Consider the following 26993-nt stretch of genomic DNA (forward strand, 5'->3'; position numbering starts at 1 on the left):
TATTTTTGACCATTCCCTTCTGGCTTGTAATGTTTCTGTTGAGAAATCAGTTGATAGCCTTATCGGAGCTTCCTTGTATGTTATTTGCTGCTTTTCTCTTGCTGCTTTTAGGATTCTCTCTTTGTCTTGGAATGTTGCCATTTTAACTATGATGTGCCTTGGAGTGGGTTTTTGGGGGTTCCTCTTGATTGGAACTCTCAGTGCTTCTTGGACTTGCATAGCTTTTCCTCTCATCAGGTTCGGAAAATTTTCTGTCACTATTTCTCCTATCAGATTTTCAATTCCATGTTCCTTTTCTTCTTCCTCTCGTATTCCGATGATCCTTAAATTATTTTTCCTAATGCTATCCTGTAATTCCCTTACATCTTGTTCATATTTTTTCAATCATTTTTCATTTTGCTGTATTGTCTGGGAGTTTTTCTCTACATTATCTTCTAACTCACTAATCCGATCCTCTGCTTCGTTTAGTCTGCTTTTGACTGATTCTACTGTGTTTTTCAGTTCAGAGATTGTATTCTTAAGTTCTTCCTGGTTCTTGTTAACGATTTCTATGTCTTTTTTTATGCTGGTGTAGTTCTCTGCAAGTTCCCTGTAATTTTCTTGGAGCTGCTGGTAACTTCCTTGAAGGTTGTCATAGTTGATTTTAAGGATGTCGAGTATATTGAGCTTCTTTACCACCATTGTTTTGAATTCCATGTCTGACATTTGGGCTATGTCTATTTCGTCTATCTCTCTTTCTGAGGATTCCTCTTTTCTTTTCATTGAGGGGTTATTTTTGCGTCTTACCATGTTGGATTCTTTTTGTTTTTATTTATTTATTTATTTATTGGGGGGGGGTAGTCTGCTTTGACTTCCCTCCTTTGTGGTGTAATATTCTTTATCGAAGGTCTGGGAGTTTCAGTGGTGCAGTCTCTTTGATATCCTGAGCCTGATGGTCTTGAGTTACCCTTTATGTCGTTTGTTTATGCTGTTCGGTTATATTTCAGATGTTCTTTGATAGGATCTTCCTTCTGGCTACTTGGTTGAGAGTCACTCTATCTGCTTTGTCTTGAGTTCTTTTGTGGATATGCTGTTAAAGACATAAACACACAGCCCAGGCAGGAGACCCACACCCTCAGAAAGTATCCCCCACTCTATCCTGCTATCGTTAGCCAACTAGCCCGTATTAATATAAATGTAAAGAGATTTGAGCTTTTATACTATAAGAAGAATAGATACGAGTTGTTTTTGGGGAGGAAAAATATAATTTTTGATAGAGGGGTTGATAGATTAATAATAGTTGAGACTGTGCAAGCCAGTTAGTAATATTTACATTGTATGTTAAGAAAAATAGAAGAAAAGGATAGAAAAATACTTAGTATAGTAAGAAAGTGGGATTGTATTGTATTTGGGTTTATATAGTAATTATATTGTATTATTTAAAGTAATAGGGGGGCTAAGCTAGACACACAAACGAATAAACCACTATTAAAGAGAAAGGATGAGAGGGAGAGGTTATATGCAACCCGTTAGAGATAAAGTTTGTTATTATTGGAAGAGGTGGAGGAAAAACACCCCCCCAAAAAATCCCCAAGAAAATAGAAGAAAGAAAAGAAGAAAGAGAGAAAGAGAAGAAAATAAAAAATTTACCACAACCCCCCCAAAAAAACCCCAAAAGGTAAGCAAGAAAGGAACAAAGAAAGATAGAAAAGAAAGAATACAGAAGAAAGAAAGAAAAAAGAGAGAGAAAAAAAAATTGAACCAAAAAAAATATATATATATATACATATATATATATATATACATATATATATATACCCCCCAAAACCCCCCCAAAAAAAACCCCAGGAAAAGAATAAAGAAAGAAGGAAAGAAAAGAAATTATTAAGAAGAAAGAAAGAACAAGGGAGAAAAAATTTGGGAGAAAAAATTTGGAAAGAAAAAAAAAAAAAAAAAAACGATGTTTTTACTCCGTTTTAGCCTTGGTGTGTTGCCTTCTTTTTCTGGGTCCGCAGCTGGTCTAGTGTGGCAGGTCAGAGGTTCTTGTTCTTTTGCCGGACTGGTGTGTGCACCTGGTTGCCGCTATGGTGCGCGCCCATGGTTGCCGGCACGGCGCGCTACCTTGCTGCCCCCTGTAGCCAGTTGAGGTGCCCTTGCGCGCAAGCCCCTGCGCGCTCGGGCGGCCCGAGAGTTTGCCCCGCGGTTGGAGCCCACTGCTGCCGGGCCGCGGTGGTTCCCCGTTCGTGCCAAGGTGTCTCTGTCCGCGCGGGCGGCCCGAGCGCTTTCCCCGGGATTGGCTCCTGCTTTTGCTGGGGCGCGGCAGTTCCCCATTCGCGCCGAGGTGACCCTGCCCGCGCGGGCGGCCCGATCGCTTTTCCCGGGATAGGCTCCTGCTTTCGCTGGGCCGCGGCGGTTCCCCGTTTGCGCCAAGGTGACCCTGCCCGCACAGGTGGCCCGAGAGCTCCCACTGACCCCGGGCTGAGGTGCTTTCGCGCTCGCGCACTGCCCCGTGCCCTCAGTCCCGCTGAGCCGAGCTCCGGGAGTTGGTCTCTCGCCTCTTAGGGCAGGGCCAGGGACACTTGTGCTCAGTGGAATCGAGCGTCCGTGGGTCGCCGCCTCTCGCTGTTCCTGTGCTGCAGCCGCCCCGTTCCCTCACCCGTCTGGGTGGGCACAAACAGAGCCTGCGCTAGTGGTCTGCTTTCCGGCCTAGGGCCCTGCGCCCACGGGAGCTGTCTAGGGGTGTCTGTGCACAGTCCTCTGCGTGTTCAGTGGGCCCTCCCTGTGCCCGTTGGGGCACTGATCTTATGTCCGTTGGGGAGTGTCCGAGGGACGCCTGGACTCACGGCCCCGCGCACCTGGGCCAGTGAATGAGAGCACTTCCCTATGTGCGCCCCCGCGACCCAATGGTAGGGTTGAGGAGTGGATTAGCGCGCCCCTGCGCCTGGGCTCCTCCAGAACGGCCTACCACACCCAAACTTTCCTCCCGTCTCCACCATCCACTAGAGAAAAATATAAAGGAGAATTATGTTCTCACTTGCCCGGCAGCACGCTGTCTCCTGTCCTTCAGCGCCAATGCCACTTGGTCGAGTCCCGTCTCTGCCAGCGGGCAGAGATCCGCTCTCCGCCTGACTCCTCTCTGGGGTAGCCTGTGGTCGCCAAAAATCCTTTGTGTGCTTCCCGCCACAGCTCGGGCAGCCGCCCCAGTCAGGAATCCCGTTTCGTCCCCTTTTTCTCCGCTATCCTCACTAAACAGGTTGTTCCCAGATGGATTTTCTCTAATCCAGCAGTGCCTTGGCTCAACTCCCGCCAATGTCCAGCTGCTCACTGAGATGTTCTGTCTGCAATTAGACCAAACTGCAGACGGGTCTCCGGAGCCTAAAACCGCAACCTCTCCTCACTCCTCCGCCATCTTACCTCCCCTCTTTTTTCTCTTTTTAATTGTAAGATAATTACATGTATAGCAGAAAAACACAAGAAACTTCAGAAAAGCCAGAAGGGTACAGAAAAAAAAATTACAAATACTTAGAATCTCACTTTTCAGAAATAAACCCTGAAAGATATTTTGGGTTATAGTTCAGACTTTTTCCTCTGTATATAATACAATAAACATTTTAAAAATTCAACACAATAGATCATATTAAAGATTTCCTCTAACTCAGTGGTTCTCAACCAGAGGCAATTTTGTCCTCCTCCCCCCAGAGACATTTGGAAGTGTCCAGAGCCATCTTTGGTTGTTATAAATTTGGGGGTGAAGAGAAGAAGGTGAGCTACTGGCACCTCTTGAGTAGAAGTCAAGAATGCTTCTAAATATCCTGCAATGTATATGATAGCCCCCAACAAAGAGAATTATCTGGCCCAAGATGCCAATAGAGTATTCCCTCACTTATCACAGGTATTATGTTCTAGATGCCCCCTGCGATAGGTGAAAATCCATGAAGTAGGAACCTTACATTTATTTTAGTATTTATATAAATTTTAAGGCTTTATAATCCCTTCCCACACACTTATAAACCATTCCCAGTCCCTTATTAACCTTTTCCACACTTTTATAAACACTATATGTGTTCTTAAACATATTCTACACTCTTAAATCTACATAACTTTAACAACATACGTATACAGTACCGCAAAATCCTGCGATATAGTGCAAAATCCATGATAAATAATTAAATATAATATTTAAAAAAATCCTGCGATACAGTGAGGCTGCGATAAGTGAACTGTGATATAGAGAGGGGCTACTGTAGTGCTGATGTGAGAAGAAACTGCTCTAATCCAATAGAGACCTAAATTCTTACTAATTAGAGTCTACTCCATGCTGTAATTACTGCCCACCTGTCATGAGTGTGTATATTCAAAGATAAATAAGACCCTGGTTCTGGTGTACTGGGGATGATACTCCAACTAACTAAGCTACCTGGCTAGTACCAGGACCCTGGCCTTTATCTGTGGGTTACAGATAAGCAAATAAATCTAAATGAGTGAATTTTTTACTTATAGCTCTTCTGAGGCAACAAGTCCTTTGAGTGGCCCAAGGTACTCAGCACCTGAAACTTGCATTTTATGGTTTATGAAAAGAACCTAAATTAGTACTAGTCTGAAAAAGAGAGCCACCCAAGGATAGCAAGCACCTGAGACACCCTATTTTAGGATCAGCTTGACCTTCATTCTGGCACCCCCACAGCTGGCTCTCAACTCTCAGGTATAGAGTCACAGGCAAAAAAATTAAGTCAACATAACAATACTGTTACACATCACACCATTTCTATAAAATTCAAAATGTCTCTTGGCCTTGACTCCTAGAATTAAACAATAAAACAATAACAACAAAATTTGTGGTCTGCCTATAAAAATGTGTATCAAAAAAAAAACAATAGTGGCTTTTGACACTTTTTATTGATTCCCAACCAAGAGTCAGATACTGTACTATTTTATACTCATAGTGTTATTCAGTTCTCACAACGACAGAATGACCTCATGGCCAACCCCAATTTTCAGATGAGCAAGCTGAAGTTTGGGGTGGAGGTGAAATAGCTTGGCCCACACATGTGGTTACAAATGGCAGAAAGTGGAGGTAGCTTCCATCAAGGCAGAAGGTCAGCCTGCAGTGTGAGGCCACCCGACCTGCCAGTGCAGCATGTGTCTTCTGCGCCAGCATCATGCCCCAGGGGGAAAGGACAGTTCTCCAGGCACCAGCTGACAAGACTCTGTGACTTCTGAGACCACACCCATCACACCTCTCATACTTCTTCTTATCAATTAGCTTTCAGCAAGTGAGCTCCTGAACCTCATGGAGATCTTCATATGATTCATTTTCCTAATTGCTCCCTTCTTTCTTCACTTTCCTTCTCTTTCTGCTTAAGAGTTTGTAGACATTGCTTTTTTGTCTTGCAAATACTTTTCATTTCATTATTTTCCCTTGGTACCTGCTTTTTCTGTGCCTACAGAGACATCATAGCAGGGTAGATTTGTTCCGCTATAAATTCATAACCACCAAGCTCAAGGAGGCCTTCGGCACTGTCCAACAGCCCACAACACTCTGGTTCAATTGCTTTTCCACTTTTTGTGCACACTGTTTCAAAACTCCACTTCCTTAACTCCACCCATTTAGGTTTCCCCAACTGTCACCTGTCCCTGAACCTTCCCATAAGGTGACCTGGCTGCCCACATCACAGAAAAGATAGAAGCCACAAACTGGAATCTCTTAGTTTTCCCCAAACTGAGCTTACAGAAACTGTCTCCTCCCACTCGAGGCAAGTCCCATCTCCTGGAGCTCTCAGATACTGTAACTTCAACGATCCATTCTGCCTCCTGTAAATTCAATTTGCTTCACCAGGACTCTTCTACCGGCTCTGCAACATTCTCAAGTGCTTCTCATTTAAAAACACACAAACATACATAAAACAACTTCAAAGATGTCTCGTCTGCTGCCAGCCCTCACCCTCTCTCCCTCCTGAGCTTCTCAGCCAACCTTCCTGAATAAGCAGTCTTAAGCACAGTCTTCATTTCTGTACCTCCCTCTCACTCTGCAATTCTTTGAATCTCACCCTTGACTCCACCACAGTTTTCACTAGTGTCTTCAATGCCTCAACATCATTCAATCCAATTTATTTTAATTCCCACATATGTTTTTCAGGCTTAATCCTTCTTGATCCCTCAGTGTACTCAGTGCTAGGACTCCTCCTTCCTTCTTAACATAATCTTTTCTCTAGATGCTCATGACACACTGTCCTTGCCTCTCCTTGCACCTTTCTGAGCAGCCTTTTCTTCCTCTATTTCTTTAAAACTCGTACCTCTAAACCAGCCATTGAGTGTTAGAATTCCTCAAGACTGGGTTCTAGGCCTTCCTGGAACACACTTTGCCTCTGCATCCTCTCCCTAAGTGATTACATAAAGACCCAGGAGTTCAATTACCACCTCTATGTACACTATTCACAAAGGTGAATCTTCGGCCCAGACTTCACCTCTGAGCTCTTAGACCCATATACCTTCTACTTAACATTTCCTCTTTGCTTTCTCAAAGGCCTCTCAAAGCTCCACATTCTAAAACATAATATTTTCACTCTGGCCTCTCCTGTCCTCAAATCCCAAATTTGGTCCTTTTCAAGTTTGCATATTTTAGTGAAAGGCATCATATCTCTTCAGTTGCCCAAGTCCCAAAGTTATGTTTTTTTAAAAGATTTTATTTATTTATTTTTAGAGAGAGGGGAAGGGAGGGAGAGAGGAAAAGAAACATCAATGTGCAAGAGAAACAGCAATGGGCTGCCTCTCGCATGCCCCAGACTGGGGCTCTGGCCCACAACCCAGGCATGTGCCCAGACCAGGAATTGAACTGGTGATCTTTTGGTTTCACAGGCCAGTGCTCAATCCACTGAGCCACACCAGCCAGGGCCCAAGTTGTCCTTAATACCCAGTCTCTCATTCCCAATATCCAAGGCCTGTGGACGTTTACCTCTTGAATACATCCTGAATATATTCTCTTCTATACCACTATGCAACTGTAAGCCATTATATCTCCACCTGGAAATTTCAGTAGTTTTCCAATTAATCATCTCTGCCCAGTTCCTTATAACCCACTCTCTCTGCCTTACCACTCACTGTGTTTAGAACAAAAACCAGATTCTACTTCTCTAGGCTCATCTCGAACCACACTGTCCTCACAAACATCCACTCTCTCCACTCAAGCTATACCGACTCTCTGTTAGTTCCTGACACTCTCTGTTGTTTCGTCCTCCCAAGAGTTTTGTGCATATGTTTCCACTGCTGCATTCCTTCTTCCCTCCCTCTGCCACATCTCTTTCTGTTCATCTCTTAAGTCTTAGCTCAAATACCCATTCTTTAGTAACTTCATCTAGTTTCCTAAATTATATCAAATCTTCTTATAATAAAAGCTTCATATAATTCTTCTTTGTAGCACTTGCCACGGGTACAAGTTGATATTTTAAAAATATGGTCATTTGACTAATCTGTCTTCCCAGCTAGAATGCAATGTAATATTCAATGAAGGAAGGAACTGTTTCTGGTTTTGGTAGACAAGGTACTCCAATGTTTAACACAGTGATTGTTAGGCAATAGACTATAAAATGTTTATTTTTTTATGCTTATCCAAGGACATTTATTTTTTCATTGCCTTTAGAGAGAGAGGGAGGGGGAAGAGAGAGAGGGAGAGAAACACTGATGTGAGAGAGAAACATTGGTGAGCTGCCTCCTGTATACGCCCCGACCTGGGGGATTGAACCTGCAACCCAGGCATGTGCCCTGACCAGGAATCAAACCCACAACCTTTTGGTTTATGGGACATTGCTCCAACCAACTAAGCCATACTGGCCAAGACTATAAATGTTTATTAAATAGACAAATTAGTGAGCTCTAATACTTGTGCTCTTAACCATAATGTAAACAGAGATCTAAGTTTTTGAGTTAAACCAAAGAACAGTGAATGCTTTAATCTCATTTCCAATGACCAGGATTTTCCAGAGTTTGTTAACCAACAAACTATTTGCTTCCATATTTCTTTCCTTTGATGTAGCCACAATTTGGTTGACTGTTTGAAACTCACAGTGTTGGACACACATTAATTGCTCCATAAAATGTTGTTGAATGGCCAATCTTAGAGTAAAGTGATCCTTTATTAGGTTCATTATTTTGTAATTTACTGTCATTGAATAAAAGTTGGATGTTTTCTCAAGAGCACTAGTCAAGGATAACTACTTTTTAGGTGATGGCTGGAGTAGGGAAAGTTTTGAATGTGTTTGGAATGCAAGTGCTCTGATGACTGCTTTAGGAAAAATTCCTATAAGAATGCAGTGAAAGAACATTAATATTGACATGTGGCACAAGTTCTCTAAGCCATAATGAGAACACTTTGCCAGTTCATAACACATCTTTCATTTGAGTATGTGTTCATGCCATGACCACAGATAAATGTGTTGGGAGCTGGCCAATCCATCTCTTATTTTGCCTCAAACAGGCACTTGGGAAGATGTTGGTCATGCAGATTTAACACAGGCGGGAGACCACAGCCTTTGCTGCCAAACTACTTATCAGGACATTACTTCACCATGCTGCCTTCATGGAGAATGACCAAGCATTAGTGTTGGGGCCAGTTAGCTATTCATTAGCTGTGTGGCCCTGGGAATGTTATTTATACTCTGTGTACTGCATTTTCTTCATAATTATAAAAAATAACAAAACTTAGAGTGTTGTGGGGAATAAATGAGAGAAGTGCCTGCTGGAGCCTGGCACAGAGGGATCACCCCTCGCTTTCACCCACTCTTTCCATTTTTAAGTGGTTCACCGGAAGAGTAATTTTGCCCTGAAAGGTCACAGAATTGGCTTTACTTCCAATTGCCTAAATATTTTTTTGCAGTTTTCCTTGACAACAGATTTCATCCAAGTTGAACTTACATCTAACTCCCAGAAGAATTAATAAGGGTCTTAATAAGCCCCCAGAGCACCTGCTGGCCCAGAACAGATCTAGCTGACAGCCATACTGCAGCTTGGTAAGCTTAGCATCTTTCCTTTATCCATTATCCTAATTATTTCTTGGAAAAGGTGAGAGCAAAAACCACAATAGAAACTTCTTTTCAGCTTGTATTATTAAAGTAGTCTCAGAAAAGTAATTTTGCATAATAACCCCAATTGATAATTGCACAAAACACCTATATAATTCTATGTTCTATATTTGTTAATAAAATATTTTAATCAGTCAAGATGTTAGCTAGCAAAACACTGTCAAAAATATAGGTAAGAGTTCAGGAATACAGTAAATACAGTATTTTGAGTATTAAAAATAATTATCCACAGCACTCGTGCCATTTAATTTGGTAAATAATTATTAAGAGACCAAACTTTAAGTGGTCATTACAACCCTGACCAGGTGGCTCAGTTGGTTGGAGCATCATCCCATACACCAAAAGGTTGTGAGTTCCATCCCCAGTGAGGTCACATACCTAGGTTGCAGCTTCAGTCCCTGGTTAGGGTGCATAGGCAACTGATGGATGTTTCTCTCTCTCTTTCTTTCTATTTCCTGCCCCCACCCCTGTTGCTTCTAATCCTTTCCTCTCTAAACTCAATAAATATGACCTTCGGTGAGGATTTTTAAAAAACGGTCATTACAAAGTGTCTAGACAGGAAATTATTTAATAAATGCTCTAGAAAGTGACACAGTATTTGAAGGTAAAAACAAGGGCTCAAAGTTAATTCTCTGTATTCTTTTCCTCTAGATAAAGAACTTTGCAAAATCTAACTTCTCACCAAATCCCTATTTTCCCCACATACTTCCCCATAGTATGTCAGAGAAATTCTTTAGAAACATATAAAATCCTGCTTAATCTAGACTTTTCCTTTAGGTAGAAACTGTAAAAACTAGTTAGCTTCACCACTCTGAAAAGCAATTAACCTTGTCGTCTTCAAATGATAAAAAATATTAATAATGTCATTGTGCAATTTTTACAATTTAAGAGCAAAATTCTTCAGTCATTTATAAATGGTGATACTCTCTATTATTCATGCCTGTGTACATTAATTTCTAAAGTATCTAATTTTAAGCAACTCAGCAAAATGAATGCATATTTTCCAAAATGCAAATATAATCTGACTCTAGTTTGCACAACAGCTCTCAGATTTGTTATTTGAATAAGATCCACATTGTCCCCCAGTAGCTCCATGGGCTGCTGCTGTGAAGTGTACAACTTCTGATTTTAATGGATTTTTTTTTTTTCTCTTAGCGCAATGGGTTTTAAAATGAGCTCTGGAAAGAGGGAAAGGAAAGATTTATTTTTCTCCCAATAGGTGATCTGTTCATAGAGGGGAAAAATTTAAAGCAAATTTTGTTGTGAAACATGTATTGATTTGCTTTTAAATTCTCAATATAATACATATTAAAGAATCACAGCCATGTGACGTCAACACAGTTGGTAACCTATTTGTTCTCCATCCATCTGTGATACTTGTTTTCCTCCTGCCTCGGGTCTCAGGGGGAAGCAGATGTGAAAGGTGGTGATGGCAGCTACTTCAGGCTTAGCATCTGGCTGTGAGACCCCTGATATTTATCTGGGCCCCCTTTATCGCCTGCCACATAACAAAGGCATCCTTTGTGGAACTTGTGTGCTCTTATTCTTGATGCACCTTCAATATATACCAGTCAGCAGAATGAACAGCACCAACCTAATTTGGTTTTCAGTGTAGAAGAATTCTGATTAAAATCTTACTGGCCCTTGAGCAATGGGATGTCTTTGGGGCCGTCACAGCTTGCATTATATCTTTAAGAATTGTGAAGAAATTTCTGGTGTATTTTCTTGGTAGGCTGGATTTAGTGGATGAATGCAGTCATTTCTTGAAAATTTCAGTAGTGGATTGAATTTATTCTTCAATTTTGATGGAGACACTGACCCTTGTCCTGGGAGCAGTGCAGTAGTCTCCCACTTATCCAGGTTTCAATTTCTGCAGTTTCAGTTACTCCAGGTCAACATCAGTCCAAAAATATTAAATGGAAAGTTCCAGAAATAAACTCCTAAGGTTTAAAATGCATGCCATTGTGAGTAGCATGATAAAATCTCACACAATCCCACTCTGTCCCACCCAGGATGTGCGATTTGCTCCTTTGTGCAGCATCTCCATGCTATGTACACTCCCCAACCATTAGTCACTTAGGTACCATCTTGGTTATCTGAAGAACTGTCTCAGTATCATAGTGCTTGTGTTCAGGTAACCCTAATTTTTACTCAATAATGACCCCAAAGTGAAAGAGTAGTGACAATGGCAGTTTGAATATGACAAAGAGAAGCAGGAAAGTGCTTCCCTTGAGCAAAAGGGTTAGTATAGTACCGTAAGATATTTTGAAAGGGAGACCACATTCCTGTAACTTTTGCTACAGTATTCTGTTACAATTGTTCTTTTAATGTTATATTAGTTATCTCTTACTGTGCCTAATTTATAAATTAAACTTCATCATAGGTATGTATATATATAAAAAAAACCAGTATATATAGTATGTATATCTGCAGTTTCAGGTATCCACTGGAGGTCTTGGCAAGTATCTCTCCCAGATAAGAGGGGACTGCTGTATTTTGCTGGGAGTCCAAAGGACTCAGTACCTGTGCTTATGAAAAGTGTCGTGAGGGGTGCCACACAATGACTTTCACTATATTACATTAAAAATTCCTGGCTTTGCTGGGTAAGTGTGAATAGTGTGGACAATTAAAAATGGCAGTTGTGGCTGTGGGAACAGATATTGCAAAAATACCAGAGGGTCTTGCAATCTTTCCAGTCAGCTTGCTACTCTGTCTCATTAAACACTGATGGTATATATTTGGCCATTGAGCTCTGCGGTTGATTGAATGGGCTTTTCTCCTGGCTTCTCAAATGCCATACTGTTCAATTATAAAATGTCCATTTTGGAGTATTTTGGAAAGCAGCTGGAAGTAAGTAGTTCCAAGGCTTACTAAGAACTTAGAGAAACACTTAGCAAAGACTAAAAAAAAATCACTTTAAGGCAATTTCATAAGCATTTTTCTTTCATGTTTTGTTTTTAAAATTACAAATATAGATACTGAAAGTATGTTATAGATTAGAAATTCCTATTAAGTGACACTATCACACCAATCAATAGAATTTAAAATGTTAAATAATGGCTCAGAAGTTTAAGAAGTCTTTGGAGTGCTTTCCAAATCATAATGCAATGACATATGTTCAGCATATTTTCAAGATCAAATTAATTGCAATATATAGAATATGGCAGTTGACCTATAGCTAACTTTCAATTAATCAATATATTTGGTGACAATAAATATGAATCATGCCTACATCTTGCCAGATGATGGTCTCAGTGAATAACAGGGCTTACTGCACTTTATATGCCTCTTGTGAAACAATAAAGAAACATCAATTTCCATACCTTTAAGCAAATGGCAAAATAAAAGAGTCAAATATCTTTGTTTGATGTTAGCAGCTGAAAGGGAAGTGAGTTACAAAAGTCATATGTATTTTTTCACATCTAACCTTCTGAGGTAAAGGAGAATCTCAATTTAAGTTTTCCCAGTTTTCCAAATAGCTGACTCGTTTCTTACTTTGCCAATAGTGGAGAATTTTGTGTTTCAAGAGTCACTGAGTAAGTAGGCTAATAGACATAAAGAATTCTGACATTGTTAGTTTTTAGAGAAAGAACGACTCAACAAACTGGAAAATGTACTGCAATGGCCAGAAATTGGGCTATGCAAATTCAGTGTCACAGATGCACACACTAGTTCTTTAGGCACACATCACAGTTCAGGCAATTCTAATAAAAAGACTGTCAATTTATACTCCCCACAACAAATTTAATATTTGGAAGAAAAAATCCAACATTTGAACATGTGACTATTATCCTGTCCTTGTTAATTATGTCTCCCTATTTTTAAATGGTATAAGGGGATTTCATATATTTCCAGCTAGTGTTAGCTCTTTAAAATACACTATGCTGAGATAGTTAAGATACAATTTATTTATGTGTATTAGTGTTAAAAAGTCTGCTTGCATAGCTCAAATATAAATTTGATAAGGCAATAAACACTTATAGAGAAAGAGGCAAGGAACATGGTTCCAAAAATGCTACAAAATTCATTCGGTACTGAATGTCCACTGCAGAACTGGCACAAGGCCAGGCCTAGAGGATGCAAAAATAAGCAAAGATTCCCAGCTTATGAGAAGTTCAAAGTCGAGCAGGCACATAAATGACAAGTACAATAAGGGCAGATGAATTCAGTATTATGCAAGAAGTGACTGCGGGAGGAATCATGGCATGCAAATGCCATTGCAAAGTCTCACTGACCGGGACCACCTCATGGTGCCCTTCACACACTTCTTGCCTGTATGAAGGGACAGGGGAATGGCAAAGACACTATCTCATTTCTGATGCTCCTCTTCAAGTCTCTACTCTCTTCCCACCTTGGAGACCAAGGCTCTCAGTGCCAGCCTATGTTTGCCCATTCTTAGTGAAATCTTCTTTCTCACTAAAGATTCTCAAAACTCCATCTTTACTGCATCATGTATCTTAGAGTAAGAAGTGTGATATTTTGTTATGGCAGGCCTAGAAAACTACTACAATGATGAAAATATAAACTAATAAATGATAAATATTTGCAAAAAAAAAAGAAGAAGTAATGAGCAGAGACACCCGACTCAGACTGCATCTTTAAGATTTTTTGGCAAACAGACAATCTCACACATCACTGTAGCTCCAGCTCCCTCACATTAGGAGGTAACACAGGTAGGTAGCCCAGGGTGGAGACTCACTCATTTATGAAATGGGGTATCCCCAACACCAAATTAATATTATTATATCAGATACTCCCAGTAAGTGATTTAGCGTATACAGTACTCATATTGTTAGCTAATGGAAACACTCAGCAAACATCCTTTTTTCCCCTTCCCCTCTGCCCCTGCCCCTGTGTCACTTCCTTAGAGGAGCCCTCTCTGGCCTTCTGGCATTCCATATTGCTCTTCCCTGGCATTTGTCTCGGCTGCAGCCTTCCTGGGTGTATGTCAGTCACTCTCACTAGACAGTGAGCTCCAATTGCACTAGTTCACTGGGGTCTCCCCCAGGCCTAGAATAAAACTGGGCATGTACAAACAATGTGCTCAATGGCCAAATGAACAAACAATGATTCTGGCACCACAGAAATGGTCTGTGGAAATGCCCCAGGCCCAGCATGGTTAGGGAGGCAGCCTCAAGGGAGTGGGCTTCAGCCTCTTTCCCTTTCCAGTAGCTCAGCTTTTATCTGTTCACTTCTAGGTTACCTCTCTCACCATGACTCCATTGAAAGGCACTCAATATAGTTTTAAAATGACTTGTTTTCAAAATTCTTTCAAGGAATCACATCTTTTACCTCAGGAATCTGTGAGACAATATGACTAAGTACTTTCACACTGTATATTATTGAAGAAGTAACTCAAATTGCACATCTCTCCTATTTTCTATGAATAGTTACATGCACCATTTTAAATACTGCAAGTTCTCTAAGGAATTTGCTAGAGGTAAACAGGTTTTGACCTTTGGTGGCATGGAGCTCCCAAAGAAAATTTCTAATATTCTGGCACTCCTTCCAAGATTAATATCTATTGATTAGTGACATCTGGTAATATCAGGTTCATTTCACCCATATCTTTCAAATTACTAAGCTTCAAAGTTGCTAAGTACTGCATAAAGATGTAGGATTCTAAACAGCTCAAATCATGTTGCCTAAGACCATTGCTTGAGCCAGGATACTTGAAAGTAAGGTTTCTTTGATAGTGTGCTTAAGATGCAGTATTTTTGGGGTGTGTGTGTGTGATTTAGAAAGATTTTTCAGGAAACATTCTTAATTTTAAAGATAAACAGTGAACAATATTCAAACAAGGATTACTCTGAAAACTTCTTATTTCTCAACCCCTATGTTCACAGAAGCAGAAAAAAAAATTAATATAAACCTAATGGAGAAATAACACCTCTGTAGTTTAGCCAAATGCAACTTATCATCTGACAGATGTTGTAAAAAGTGTTGCCCAGTGCCACAGAAAGAGTGACCATACCCAGATTCTCAGACACTCGGGGAAGTGTCTTTCCACTGTACTTCAGAATGTATGTTTGACATACAGGAGACTAAACTTTTATTATTAACCTCTTTTCTGCATACAACAATTTTGTGTTTTTTAAAAAAACATCCCAATACAAACGGTGAAAGTAATTACTTCTGCAAGTGGCCACAGGGAGATTATCTGAAGGTGTACTTACTAGCTCAGAGAAGGAAAACTCTGACTCCAAAAAACCTCTGCTGCCTTGCGGCATACCTCTTCAGGGGAAAGGCTAAGGGAGTAAACCTCGACAGAAAATCCGGAGCTGGAGTCCCTAAGGCGGTTTGACGTTGTAGTCAACACCGGCAACTCCTGCGGCGCACCTGAAGCCAAGCTGTATTGACTCCGTCTTTCCCTTGGACCCTTCAGCTGCGAAGAGAGGGGGGGTCTGCTGCATGGGCAACAGCAGACCCTCCATATCACCCTGCCCAGGCTCTGTAGCTTCAGCTCCACTGGAGAGGACACTCCAGCGTCATCGCAAGATGTCGATTCAACACGGGAGGAGACAGATACCGTGTCACTCCCGAGTTGGACTGCACAGCCATTCTCGGCGGTGCAGATAGACTCTTAAGAAGCTACACCATCGTCTCTCGAGACGGACGGCTGCCGACAACTTACTAGCTAGGCTGAAAACACCTCAGTATTTCAGGACAGCAGTAATTTCCTCTGTTTTTGATTTAAAGCATGGTTTTGTGTAGATATGTCCATATTTCTTTAAAATACAAAGGATTTGGGCTATAAAATTAATTAACTGTAAGACAGCAATTCTGCCATCTCCAAGAAATTTCTGGCTAAGCAAAAAGGCATTCTTAAGAAAAGAAAGACTGTCTTCATACAGAATAAGAATGTCAGAGACACTGAAATGGCTTCTGATTTCAGACTTCAATGCCAATCTATTCAACACAAAGCAAAATTACCAAAGTTTCTGCAGAAATTTGATTTTATGTTTCAATGAAAACTTAGTAATGGTCAGAGAAAAAGCAAGTCACACAGCATCTAGAGCACACTCACCACCACGGAGGCCCAGCTGGGCTGAGGTGCCCCACCCAGTCAGGAGGTTAAAACAAAGTGTTATTAATCCACCTCTGATGAATTTACAGAAAAATGAGCATTAATCATGCCTTCATAAACGTGTTTTATTTTTAATGCTCTTTCATATTAATTCTTCCTTTGGTTCCACTCAACTACCACTTTGAGAGCAGAGAAAAGGTCTCCATCTCACAGTCCAATAGCTGAGCCCCATAAGGCAATTTTGTGGCTGGGCTTAAAGTCAGGTCTCTCAACTCTCCTTGTAAGGTGCCTTCAGCTAAAGCACAGTGAGTGAGCTCGAGTGTGTCAAGACGAAAGAGTGTCTTAAAGGGAAAGAGCTTTGAATTTTCAAGGGAAATCTAAGCTGTTATTCCTAAGCTGGAACAACTGTGTGACCTTGGACAAGTCACCTATCCTGCAACTCTCTCACCTACCCAGGAAAATGGCAACCACAATCCTTTGGAGAGAAAAAGGGCCAATAAACATACTTTGCCTTATAATATGGGAAGTGCTAGATGAATACATTATTATCATTATCACCATAGGGAGTATATTAATAAAATAGGTATTATTTAATGCTATTGGTAAGAAATGTTTTTCTTAAAAAGTGCCCTTTTCAAAGTTACAGAATCAAAACTAGGCAAAACATATAAATAAGAATCCATCACCACAGGGGAAAAAATTTTTAAAGCTTCATCTTTCTAAAGGCAAATAAAAGAAAAATGTTGCCATCAGAATAGCTACATTTAAAATAACTCAGAAGTCTTATCATTGTTTTAGTTTAATTTCTAGTTTCCTTAAATACTTGTTATTTTATTATTTATTTCTTCATAATTATTTTAATTTTCTGTATATCAAAACCACTTGGCAGTCAAAATTTTAAGGAAAAGGGCATCATCTAAAATTATTTTAAAAAGGAAAATAAATCATTGAAGAAAAACATAACAAAACAATGAATGAAGAAGAACCATGTAAATAATAGAAGAAACTGTTGTCTTTGCTAATAAATAGAGTCTACAACATAAATGATACTCGATGTACCCCTACAAGGCAATGGTAACTATAGCAACAAGAAGAGATGCAATGCACTTAGTCACTCGACCAAATACCTAATTAATATCTAAATATATTTCATGTATATTTTCATATGATACTATTTTATGCCCCTTATTTATGTAAAATTACTCACTTTAATAGCTACTCCTTTAATTTATAAAGAGATGAAAATTTCTTGTGTCTCCCAATGTATGTAATAAACCAACATAACTTTAAAAAAAATCCCATGTACCAGGGTAAGCAATAACTCTCATTTTCTACTTCTCAGTAATGATTTTTATGTCCAAAAACTTTTAGTTCAGAAATCTAACAGGACAACTGTCCAGTGATATAGCTAAGAATAGTTTATACATATTTAAGACATAGAGTCCTGATTCTTTATTTAGACATATGATGTTTGACATTACTATTTATAATTCTTGTCTCTCTGCAATAATGGAATGCCAAAATAGGAGTGCTGTCTGGGGAGAGAAACCCAGGACAATCTTAGGACTTTTTAAGAAAACAAATTCTACTACCTCATTTCCTCAATTACTCCAGCACTTTGAACCTTCTCTTCTGTCTAACCTTTTTGCTATATTCTTTAGAACAACCCCTGAGCTCTTCTGCATTGACTATATCCTTATGGGGTATAAATCCTCAGTTAAGAAAATTTTTTTCCCCATAAAATAGGCATGTGCTCTCCAAGAAGACTGTGTATTAGGGCAGTTTTTCCCCAATTTTTAGTACCTATCATCAAGGCAAAAATGTGTCTCACACCATTGACCTGTTGGAGAAAAGTAGGCACTTTCTCTCTTTGACCCCGGATACATTTTAGAGGTAAAGGTTCTCTGCTGTAGTCTGAGGTATTTAGCACTCAAATTGGGGCACATGGAAGAGAGGCCTCAGAACACCCTGGGAGAGATGATGAATAAAGGAGAGAAATGCTTTACTTTTGGAGTATCCACTTTACCCGCATAGACCACACAATTCTTATGTGTTTGTAACATCTAAGAAGGGAAATGTCCACATTCCTCAGACCCAACACTGGGAAGAAGGTGAAGTTATTAGAATTCCCTATAACATTCCCTGAGATGATGAACCTAGAATCTAAGAATCTAGGAATCCCCTTTTGGTCCTCGAGAAAGAATATAGTGCAGTGTTGGAACACAAAGCTGTAACTCTATTCCAGAAAAAAAGATCTGCTTCTCGGCTTGTCTCCAGATTGTCCACTCTTCTGCAACTCTGAACAGTAAACTAGTGGAGGACCCTCATCACTATCCTATAACAATGTTGGATAGGTAAGGCTGCATTCTGATATAACCAGAGACAGTGTCAGTGTGGAGAAGACAATGTGTCAGAGGCAGATTCCAGTTCAAGAGTTAATTTTGGAACACTCTGAGGAAGCCGATGGCATGGCTGCCCACATTGCTCCAGGCTTGGTGCTGAGGAATTTAGTTTTCAGAGTTGTCAGCCCCTCAAGCCTTAACTAAAAATAAGTGTCTACTCATTAAAACAGATTTATTTTCATTCAGACTTTTTTTATTCTTGCACTATTACTTTTCTCCACAATTAAATTTTCAAAATATTCTGTCAATAATGCATATAATTCTTCAAAACAAATAAACCATGCCTTGATTCCAGCAAAAGAATTGACTTTCTAATTTTCATGTTCTTCTGGAATGGGACAGAAAAAAAAAAGAGTTTAGAAAAGAAGGGTGAAGGGAATTTTTGGAAAGATAATATGGAATAGATTAAAAACCAAGTAAAAAAAGCTCAAGATATCCTAGAAAGGAAGTGAGAGGATCCAGACCCCTCCACTCACTTCCAAGAATCTTCCTCTTGCTCAGAGCCTTACTGGCTGCATGATGACAGTTCCATGGGCCTGAGAGTAGGTGTTTCAGAGCATCTCAGCACCTCCAAAATCTGTAACTCAATGTCCCTAATCTCAGCTGGCCTCTCACTTGGGATACAGTTGTCTGTTACTTTTTGTTTCTAAGCAAAATAAAGTTAACTCTCCTTTTTAATGAGAAATGTTTGTTACATTCTATTCTATCTTGACAATTCTTATTATTAATATTTTAACTGACACCCAAAGAAAAGAGCAGCGTGTCTGCATAAGGGTAGTACAAGAATAGATGCAGTCTCCTAAGAACTGGCACATCATTTACTTTGTCTTACAGCACTTCAGATGTTATAGCTGTTGAAAGTTTTCTGGACTATAATTGAGAAAATTCATTACATACTCTCATTATGCCATCAGTCTCCTTGTGCTTAATTGTCAGAATATTCTCCTTGAGTTAATTACGGGTTCCAAGCTCCTACCCTTGGAATCATCTTTTAGCCCAATACAAATAATTTCCTTCCTCTTCCCAAGAACTCCAGCTGTCCCTGTCCCTCTCTATGGCTCACATTACCATGCCAAATACTGCTGAGTCATTGTAAAGATGCTTTTTTTAAAATAAATTAATGTTTTAATTTTTAGAGAAGCTTTAAGTTTACAGAAAAATTGAAGATAGTATGAAAAGACTCAGTCTTTGTGTTATATAGTTCTAGGGGTTCTGACAAATATATAATATCTGTAGGTGTCAGAGGCTTCAGTTTCCTCAAGTGTACTTTAAAGAAAATATTTTAAATTGATTTTTAGCAATAAAGAGGGAGAGAGAGACATTGATTTATTGTTCCACTTACTTATGCATTCTTTGGTTGATCCTTGTATATGCCCTAACCAGGGATCAAACCCGCAAACTTAGTGTATCGGGACGATGCTCTAACCAACTGAACTACTCAGTAGGGCTCCTCTAGTATACATTCACTTTCCCCTGTTGTCATTGGGTTTCCTAAAGAAAGTCCTTTGAAGCTCTTTCTTAAATAGAGTCTGTGTCTCTGTGTCAAGGCGTTGGTGGGGGGAAGTGTTTTAGAGTCTTATGGTTAAAACCAGTTTGTGTTTTCAGTGGGCCTGAGTCCCTGGGCTGTGACCTTCAGAAGAGGGTCTTGGCCTTCTTTTTCCTTCCTGAATGTGAGACACATGGTTAGAGGGAACTGGAGCTGTCTGACTGCCTCTACCCTAGGACACACACCACTGGTAAAGAAGTTTCCCTTGATGGCAGGACCTCAACACTCTGGCATATCTAAGAAGAGCAGTTGATGTTCAGTTTGGTCAGCTTTTTCCTTTTGTGAGGATTGGAGTGATGACTTACAAACTCTTTACATGTCAGAATTATAACCAACAACCTGCTTTTTAACTGTGATGATTCCTATGAATAGACAATGTCATTTCTTCCTTCAGTTCCCTGTAAGAGCAAATCCTTAGAGAATGAACACTGACAAGGCCCTTAAAATTCAGCATACATATAGGTTGTAACATAAGTAAGTAATTTTTCTAAATAATATAATACATAGTGTGACCATTGATAATTTTATGTTTCTCTCTATCCTTTACCATGTAAACTAAAAATGGTAGAATGCATTTTCACCAAATTTAAAGACCATGTTAGTGGTAATCTCTATCCTAATGAAGAAATTATGTAGTAAGCATGAGATTCATCATTGCTGGGGAGCACGAGGCACTTCCAAAAGCTGGGCAATCATTGCCTGCGGAGCTGCAACTGGGGCCATGGCCTGTCTGAAGAGTCATGCCACAGAGTAAGAGCGATGACTTGGACAGATAAAGCACTAATTTCAAACATGAGTCTCACCCTTGCCCCCCTATCTCTTCTCCCCTGGGCCAAAAAAACAGGAAGATATAGGTATCAATTTGCTACTAAGCTCCTTCTCTCATAGGCAACTCTATGGAGCATGTTCCGTGGTGAGTAACAACAATTTATTAATTCAGCCATGGTTGAAGATCTTCAGACACCCACAGAAACAACTTTTGTGATATACTACAAAGCTGAAAACACAAACTCCAACACAGACTTGCATCATAATTCTGTTAATTAAAAATTTCTGGCAATTATGTACAGAGGCTTCCCAGAGGGCTTTTAACATATGTGTAAAACTAGTAAGTTTTATAACTCACCTTCCATAGAGAACTAAGTGAAATAAAAAGTCTAAGATTGGTGTCTTTTAAACCTACACAGAAGACCCATAAGCTGTAGCTTTTTGATATATTGCTTAAACCCATCTTGTCTTCATTCTTTGGTCCCATAGTTGTGTTTTCTTTCTTCTTTCTGTTAGTTTGATGATATTTATCTGCTTGTTCATATTTTCCTCAGTCCCTCCTGACTAACTTTCTGATGATCCTCAGCACTGACTTTCCTCCACTGGATTCAGGCACCCACAACTCTAGGTATGAAGAGATATAGAGAACTCCTTCATCAATAAGAAAAAACCTAAAAGACAAATGGTAAAGATACTTCACAAAAGAGGATACTCAAATAGCAATAAACATGAAAATGTGTTCAAGTTCATCAGGCCTCAGGGAAATGCAAAATTAAAAGCATAAGTAAATACTATTGTAAACCCAAAAGAATGGCTAAAACTAAAGAGACAGACAAAAACTGTTGGCAGGGATAATAGAGTACATGCAATTTCCAAATCATGCTGGTAAACTGTACAACCACTTTGTAAAAAATTCAACTCTAGATCCTGAAGTTGAACTTATGCAGACCCATTTACTCAGAAATGCCACTCTTAGGTATATTCCGTACAGAAATGCATACACATATCCACCAAATCACATACTAGAATGTTCCTAGTGGCTTCACTGGTATGAGGGAAAAACTGCAAGCAATCGACATCCAAATGGACAAACTGTGATATCACAAAATTCAATAATCTGCAATAATAAGAATAAAAAACCATGCTTGGATGGATCTCACAAACATCATGTTAACAAAAAAAGTCAGAAATAAAAGGGTACCTACTGTATGATTTCATTTATAAAATGTTCAGAACAGGGACAGAGTAAATGACCATGACCAAAATCAGAACAATTATTCTGGCAGAAGCTGGATATTGTATGGCATGTGGTGGGCTCCCAGTCAGCTTCTATTTCATGACCCAAGTGGTGATTAAATGGGCTGGGCTACAATTTTTACTAAAAAAAAAAAAAAGAATTTAGCAGTGTATACACACTGATATACTATATTAGCAAGTGGAAAAATAATATAAATTGTAGGTCACCAAATACAATATGATTCTGTACTGATAGAAAAAACAAAAAGGTGGATTATTATATCCAAAATAAATCTATGAAGCATTTATTAACAAGGTTTAGCTCTTGCACTTTTTGCTTTATAACATTTTTGAATTTTTAAGGAAGTGAGTATGAGTTATACATTTGAGTCCAAAAATAACCAACAGCAAAAAGAAACAGTTTTCTAATTACACATTCCACAATTTCAAATGTGTCCCCTAGGGTGGCTCAATGTGGTAGCCCAGATAGCACCACTGTCTGAGGTATCAAGAAGTTCTGGTTCTAGAATTCTCTCAGGGGGCAGAAGGACAGATCCTTAGGTGAACAGGTCCTTTATACTTAATATAAATGCACTGTCAGCAGCTTCACTCAGCTTATGTTCAAAGGAAATTCTGTGCAGGTCTCTATGGAACACTCATTGAACAAAGGTAAAAACCTGAAAGGCCACTGCACAGATGCCCCACTCAAACCTAAAGAAGGGATATGTGGTACCACCGATAATGTCAACTATATGTTCATGCCTATCATTTGCCATGTCTTAGGTGTGACACTTATTAAGCTTGCTTGTAAACCTTTAGTAAGACAAACTCCAGCTTATTGTACTTCTGCCTATTTCGATAATGAACAGCCTTTTAGATAATCGTTTTTCTCAACCAATTAATATTTTAAAACTTTTTACTGTATCTGAATGAAATGATTTAGATAATAAAGATGTTCCCAAGTAAAAACAGAAAACATACCCAAGATATGAAAACCATAAGCTGCCTGTGTTTCTGTACACATGTGTGCACAATCTCTAAAAATCAAAGCCAAAGAACATATATGCATATATGCATAGCCTAGGGACACAGACAACAATGTGGTAAAGGCCAGGGGGTGGGCCTGAGTGGAGGGGGGAAAGGGGTAAATGGGGGACATCTGTAATAGTGTCAACAATTTAAAAAAAGAAGTACAAACTGGTATTTACAGAAGTCATGGGTATGTAAAGTACAGTATAAGGGATATAATCATTATTATGGTGATAACTATATATGGTGTCAGATGGGTACAAGAATTATCAGGGTGATCACTTAGTAATTTTATAAATGTCTAATCACTGAATTGAAAAATAAAAACAATTATAAAAATAAATCAAAGGTATAATATTTTCCCTCATGGGGAAAACAAAGAACAAGTTTTAGCCCATTTTTCTTAAACAACAACAACAACTAATGAATTAAGAAGGTGTTTATTCAAACCTATGGCCAGACCAAAAAACAAACAAAGACAAAAAGCAAAGGTAAAGATTTATAAATTATGCTCAGATGTATAGACTTAAAAAAACAAAAAGAAAATTAAATAATCATTCAATATCACAGCAGTAATATACTTACTGTCTTTATTTTGTCTCATCCGCGTTAGAACCAGAGAAAACAAACTCAATTATAGTAATGATGATTATTACTGTAAGGAAGATTATAATATAAGGAAGAACCAGTTTGTGTGGCAGAAGGCCAGCATAGAAATCAGGTGCTAATCCTGTCAATTTTCATGGACTAGAATAGATCCCTGAAGGCATTTTCTCAACAAGAGAGTGTCATGGGCCCCAGGCTGCTAGCTGCCTGCTCAGCTCAGGCAGGATGCTTCACAGCAGGCTCCTAAGTCAGGACCACTCCACCTGTGAATGCAGACCTTCACTGTGAGGAATTCAAAATGTTTAAGTTAAAAAGCACAGTAAATGCACATGGTTATAATCTTTTCATAAATGATGCCGAAAGGAACAAGAGCATTACTAAATAAGTTAGAGATTTCATCTTTCACATGTTGCAAATGCATTTTGCTAGTGGTATTTTCTATTTATACAAAGGTGATCCTCATTACTACTCTCACTATGTGAAGGACAAAATTGTGTATCTGTTTTAATAGGAACATATAAATAATTACTCTCTGGAGTTATTTTCAAAAGTGTTAAAATACAAATTAATATACTGACACTTCTTTAGGGTTCCACATACCATTCCAAAATATCTTGTTTATGGAATGAAGACTTGGCAAAATGGTATGAGAACATTTGTATGAGGCAGTTTCCAAGGTGTCAGTGATTTATTTTATGTAAAGCACTGGTCAGACCAGTTACCTCACACAGATATTCTTTTGATTAGAGAGAAATGTGTAGATGTACAAGGAAACCAAGGTAACTTAACTGCCCTCCATTTTCTGAGGAGAAGATTCCTCCTTCCTTTGTGGCTGAGTTTTTTCCAACCGCAAGTAGAACTTGGGTCCTGCCTGAAATGAGCAGGTTAGCTTTGCTCAAAGAAGTCACAGCCCTTCTGTTCAATGACTGGCAAACACATTTTTTTCTCTTAAGAGTAGAATAGGTAATTGCATTGGAGATGAAGAGCAGTGCTACCAGACTGGGCTAGTTGTACTTTTGGCCAAGTCAGCAGAAAACTCACTAATTTTCTTTTTCTCTAGAAGATAAACAGATTTCCTACCATGTTTTGGAGATACAAACACATGTAACTATTATGGCTGAAGACATTAATGATACTAATTACAAATTACCTATGTTGTAATCTGACCAAATAAAAATTGTTTCACTAAATTAACACAACCAAAGGAAAATTTATTCCTTAGCTTGCTAAAGTATAACCTCAAATTATAGATGAGATTTTGTCTATTGAGCCTTAATTGGAAAGAAACATAATTAAATGAAAACATGTAGTTCTTTTTCCTATACTTTATTAATCCCTCAGCTTTTACTAATTAAACTATTTTTTTTCCCAATAACCTTCTTGCCTGCCTTACTAATGAAGTGTATTTTCCAGTCCCCGAACTTATAAAACTGCAATGAGGCACCCTGGTCTCCCTCTGTGCCCTCTACAGATGGCAGAAAAAGATTCTACCACTGAGATTTTACTTCTATAGGTTTAGATTTGTCCTATCATGAGTGAGTACCACAGCAATTACAGAGTCCTTTCACTTTAAAAATTAGAAAATTTAGGTTTAGAGCAGTGAAGTGACAGTCTTTATTCATAGGATTGGGACTGGAACACAATCTCTTGGCTTCTAGGCAGGTTCTTTCCACCTTTCCCTACAGGAATGGTAAAACCAACCAAACAAGTGAGACATCTTCACAATAAAAAGTATAGTTTGTGTTTTTGCTAGTGTTTTTGTTTTTACCTTTGAAGAGATTATCCCAGTCAAAATCTTCTTTTTCTTTGATTTTCAAATATGTTGACTGCTGTACAAGTCTGGACAGAGAACAGAAATAAAATCTAGATTCATTATCCTGTGAAGTAGGGACTAAATCATGACAGCAGCACACATTTAAATAGAAACCATGGGGTAAACATTAGAACTTTCTTTAATTTAATTTTTTAAAAATACAATTTTGTTCAGAAACTCTAACTTTGAAATCCAAAACTTAAAAGCCACTCCACCATCTCTTATTGCCAAATGTTTCTAAAACTCTCAGGAGAATAATCTCTTCAGATTCTGGGGAGGAGCTATTAGGAACAGTAGGTGGGGATATAATTGCTACTGATGATTTTAGTGCTTTTTAAAATCAGATCATATACATTGTGCTCAAACAACCATATAAAGTAATTTAGTTACATTGCTGAATGTCAGAGAATTAATTAACTTTTAAATGTTCTAGTATGCAGTAAGGACTATATTTGCAACCCTCATGGAACTTTATAAAAACTTGAGGCTCATAGTTTGTAACGAATATAGCAATTTCTGAAATGAAAGATTTCCAGTGTTGCTAATTACCTAATAATTAACTTTAGGCAGACAGAACTTGAGATAGCTGATTAATTTATCTGTAATATTTATGATTGCCCTGGCTGGTTTGGCTCAGTGGATTGAGCATCGGCCTGCGAGCTAAGTGTTTCTGGTTCGATCTTCCAGTCAGGGCACATCAGAGAAGGAAAACTCTGATTCCAAAAAACCTCCGCTGCCTTGCGGCATACCTCTTCAGGGGAAAGGCTAAGGGAGTAAACCTCGACAGAAAATCCGGAGCCGGAGTCCCTAAGGCGGTTTGACGTTGTAGTCAACACCGGCAACTCCTGCGGCGCACCTGAAGCCAAGCTGTATTGACTCCGTCTTTCCCTTGGACCCTTCAGCTGTGAAGAGAGGGGGGGGGCGTCTGCTGCATGGGCAACAGCAGACCCTCCATATCACCCTGCCCAGGCTCTGTAGCTTCAGCTTCACTGGAGAGGAAACTCCAGCGTCATCGCAAGATGTCGATTCAACACGGGAGGAGACAGATACCGTGTCACTCCCGAGTCGGACTGCACAACCATTCTCGGCGGTGCAGATAGACTCTTAAGAAGCTACACCATCGTCTCTCGAGACGGACGGCTGCCGACGACGACGAATATTTATGATTTTAATGAAAATTATAATACCTTGCTTTGCAAATATACTGTGATTGCACTTGGACAGCAACTCTGTTATTTTATCCTCATGGATAAGTTTTTGAGTTAGGCATACAAGCACTGTTTTGATTTCTGATTTAGGTGAGGAATCTGATTGTTACTAAAACCTTACATAGAAAGATAAGTGACTTGTATAAGACTTGAGTTAATTTTACTTATATATTCTATACACATGTATGTCATGGTAGAAACATATTCAATTTATCAGATTTTTTTTTAACAATTAAGACTTTTTTTTCATGAAAAACAAAACCCCCAAGAAGCAGAGGAAAAATTTCTACTGAAACTCCATTTGT

At 39.1% G+C, this 26993-nt stretch overlaps 1 protein-coding gene across 1 annotated transcript in view; it reads right to left on the bottom strand.

Moving 5' to 3' along the window:
- The window catches only part of L3MBTL4 (L3MBTL histone methyl-lysine binding protein 4), a 434331-nt gene that overhangs the window by 94988 nt on the left and 312350 nt on the right, over positions 1 to 26993 (bottom strand). The window contains 1 exon segment of the mRNA XM_090285146.1: positions 25436 to 25506. Coding sequence (XP_090141272.1) covers positions 25436 to 25506 — 71 coding nt within the window.

This window comes from Furipterus horrens, unplaced genomic scaffold (assembly GCF_987537825.1).
Source record: "Furipterus horrens unplaced genomic scaffold, mFurHor1.1.pri manual_scaffold_8, whole genome shotgun sequence".
In the NCBI taxonomy this organism is placed as follows: Eukaryota; Metazoa; Chordata; class Mammalia; order Chiroptera; family Furipteridae; genus Furipterus; species Furipterus horrens.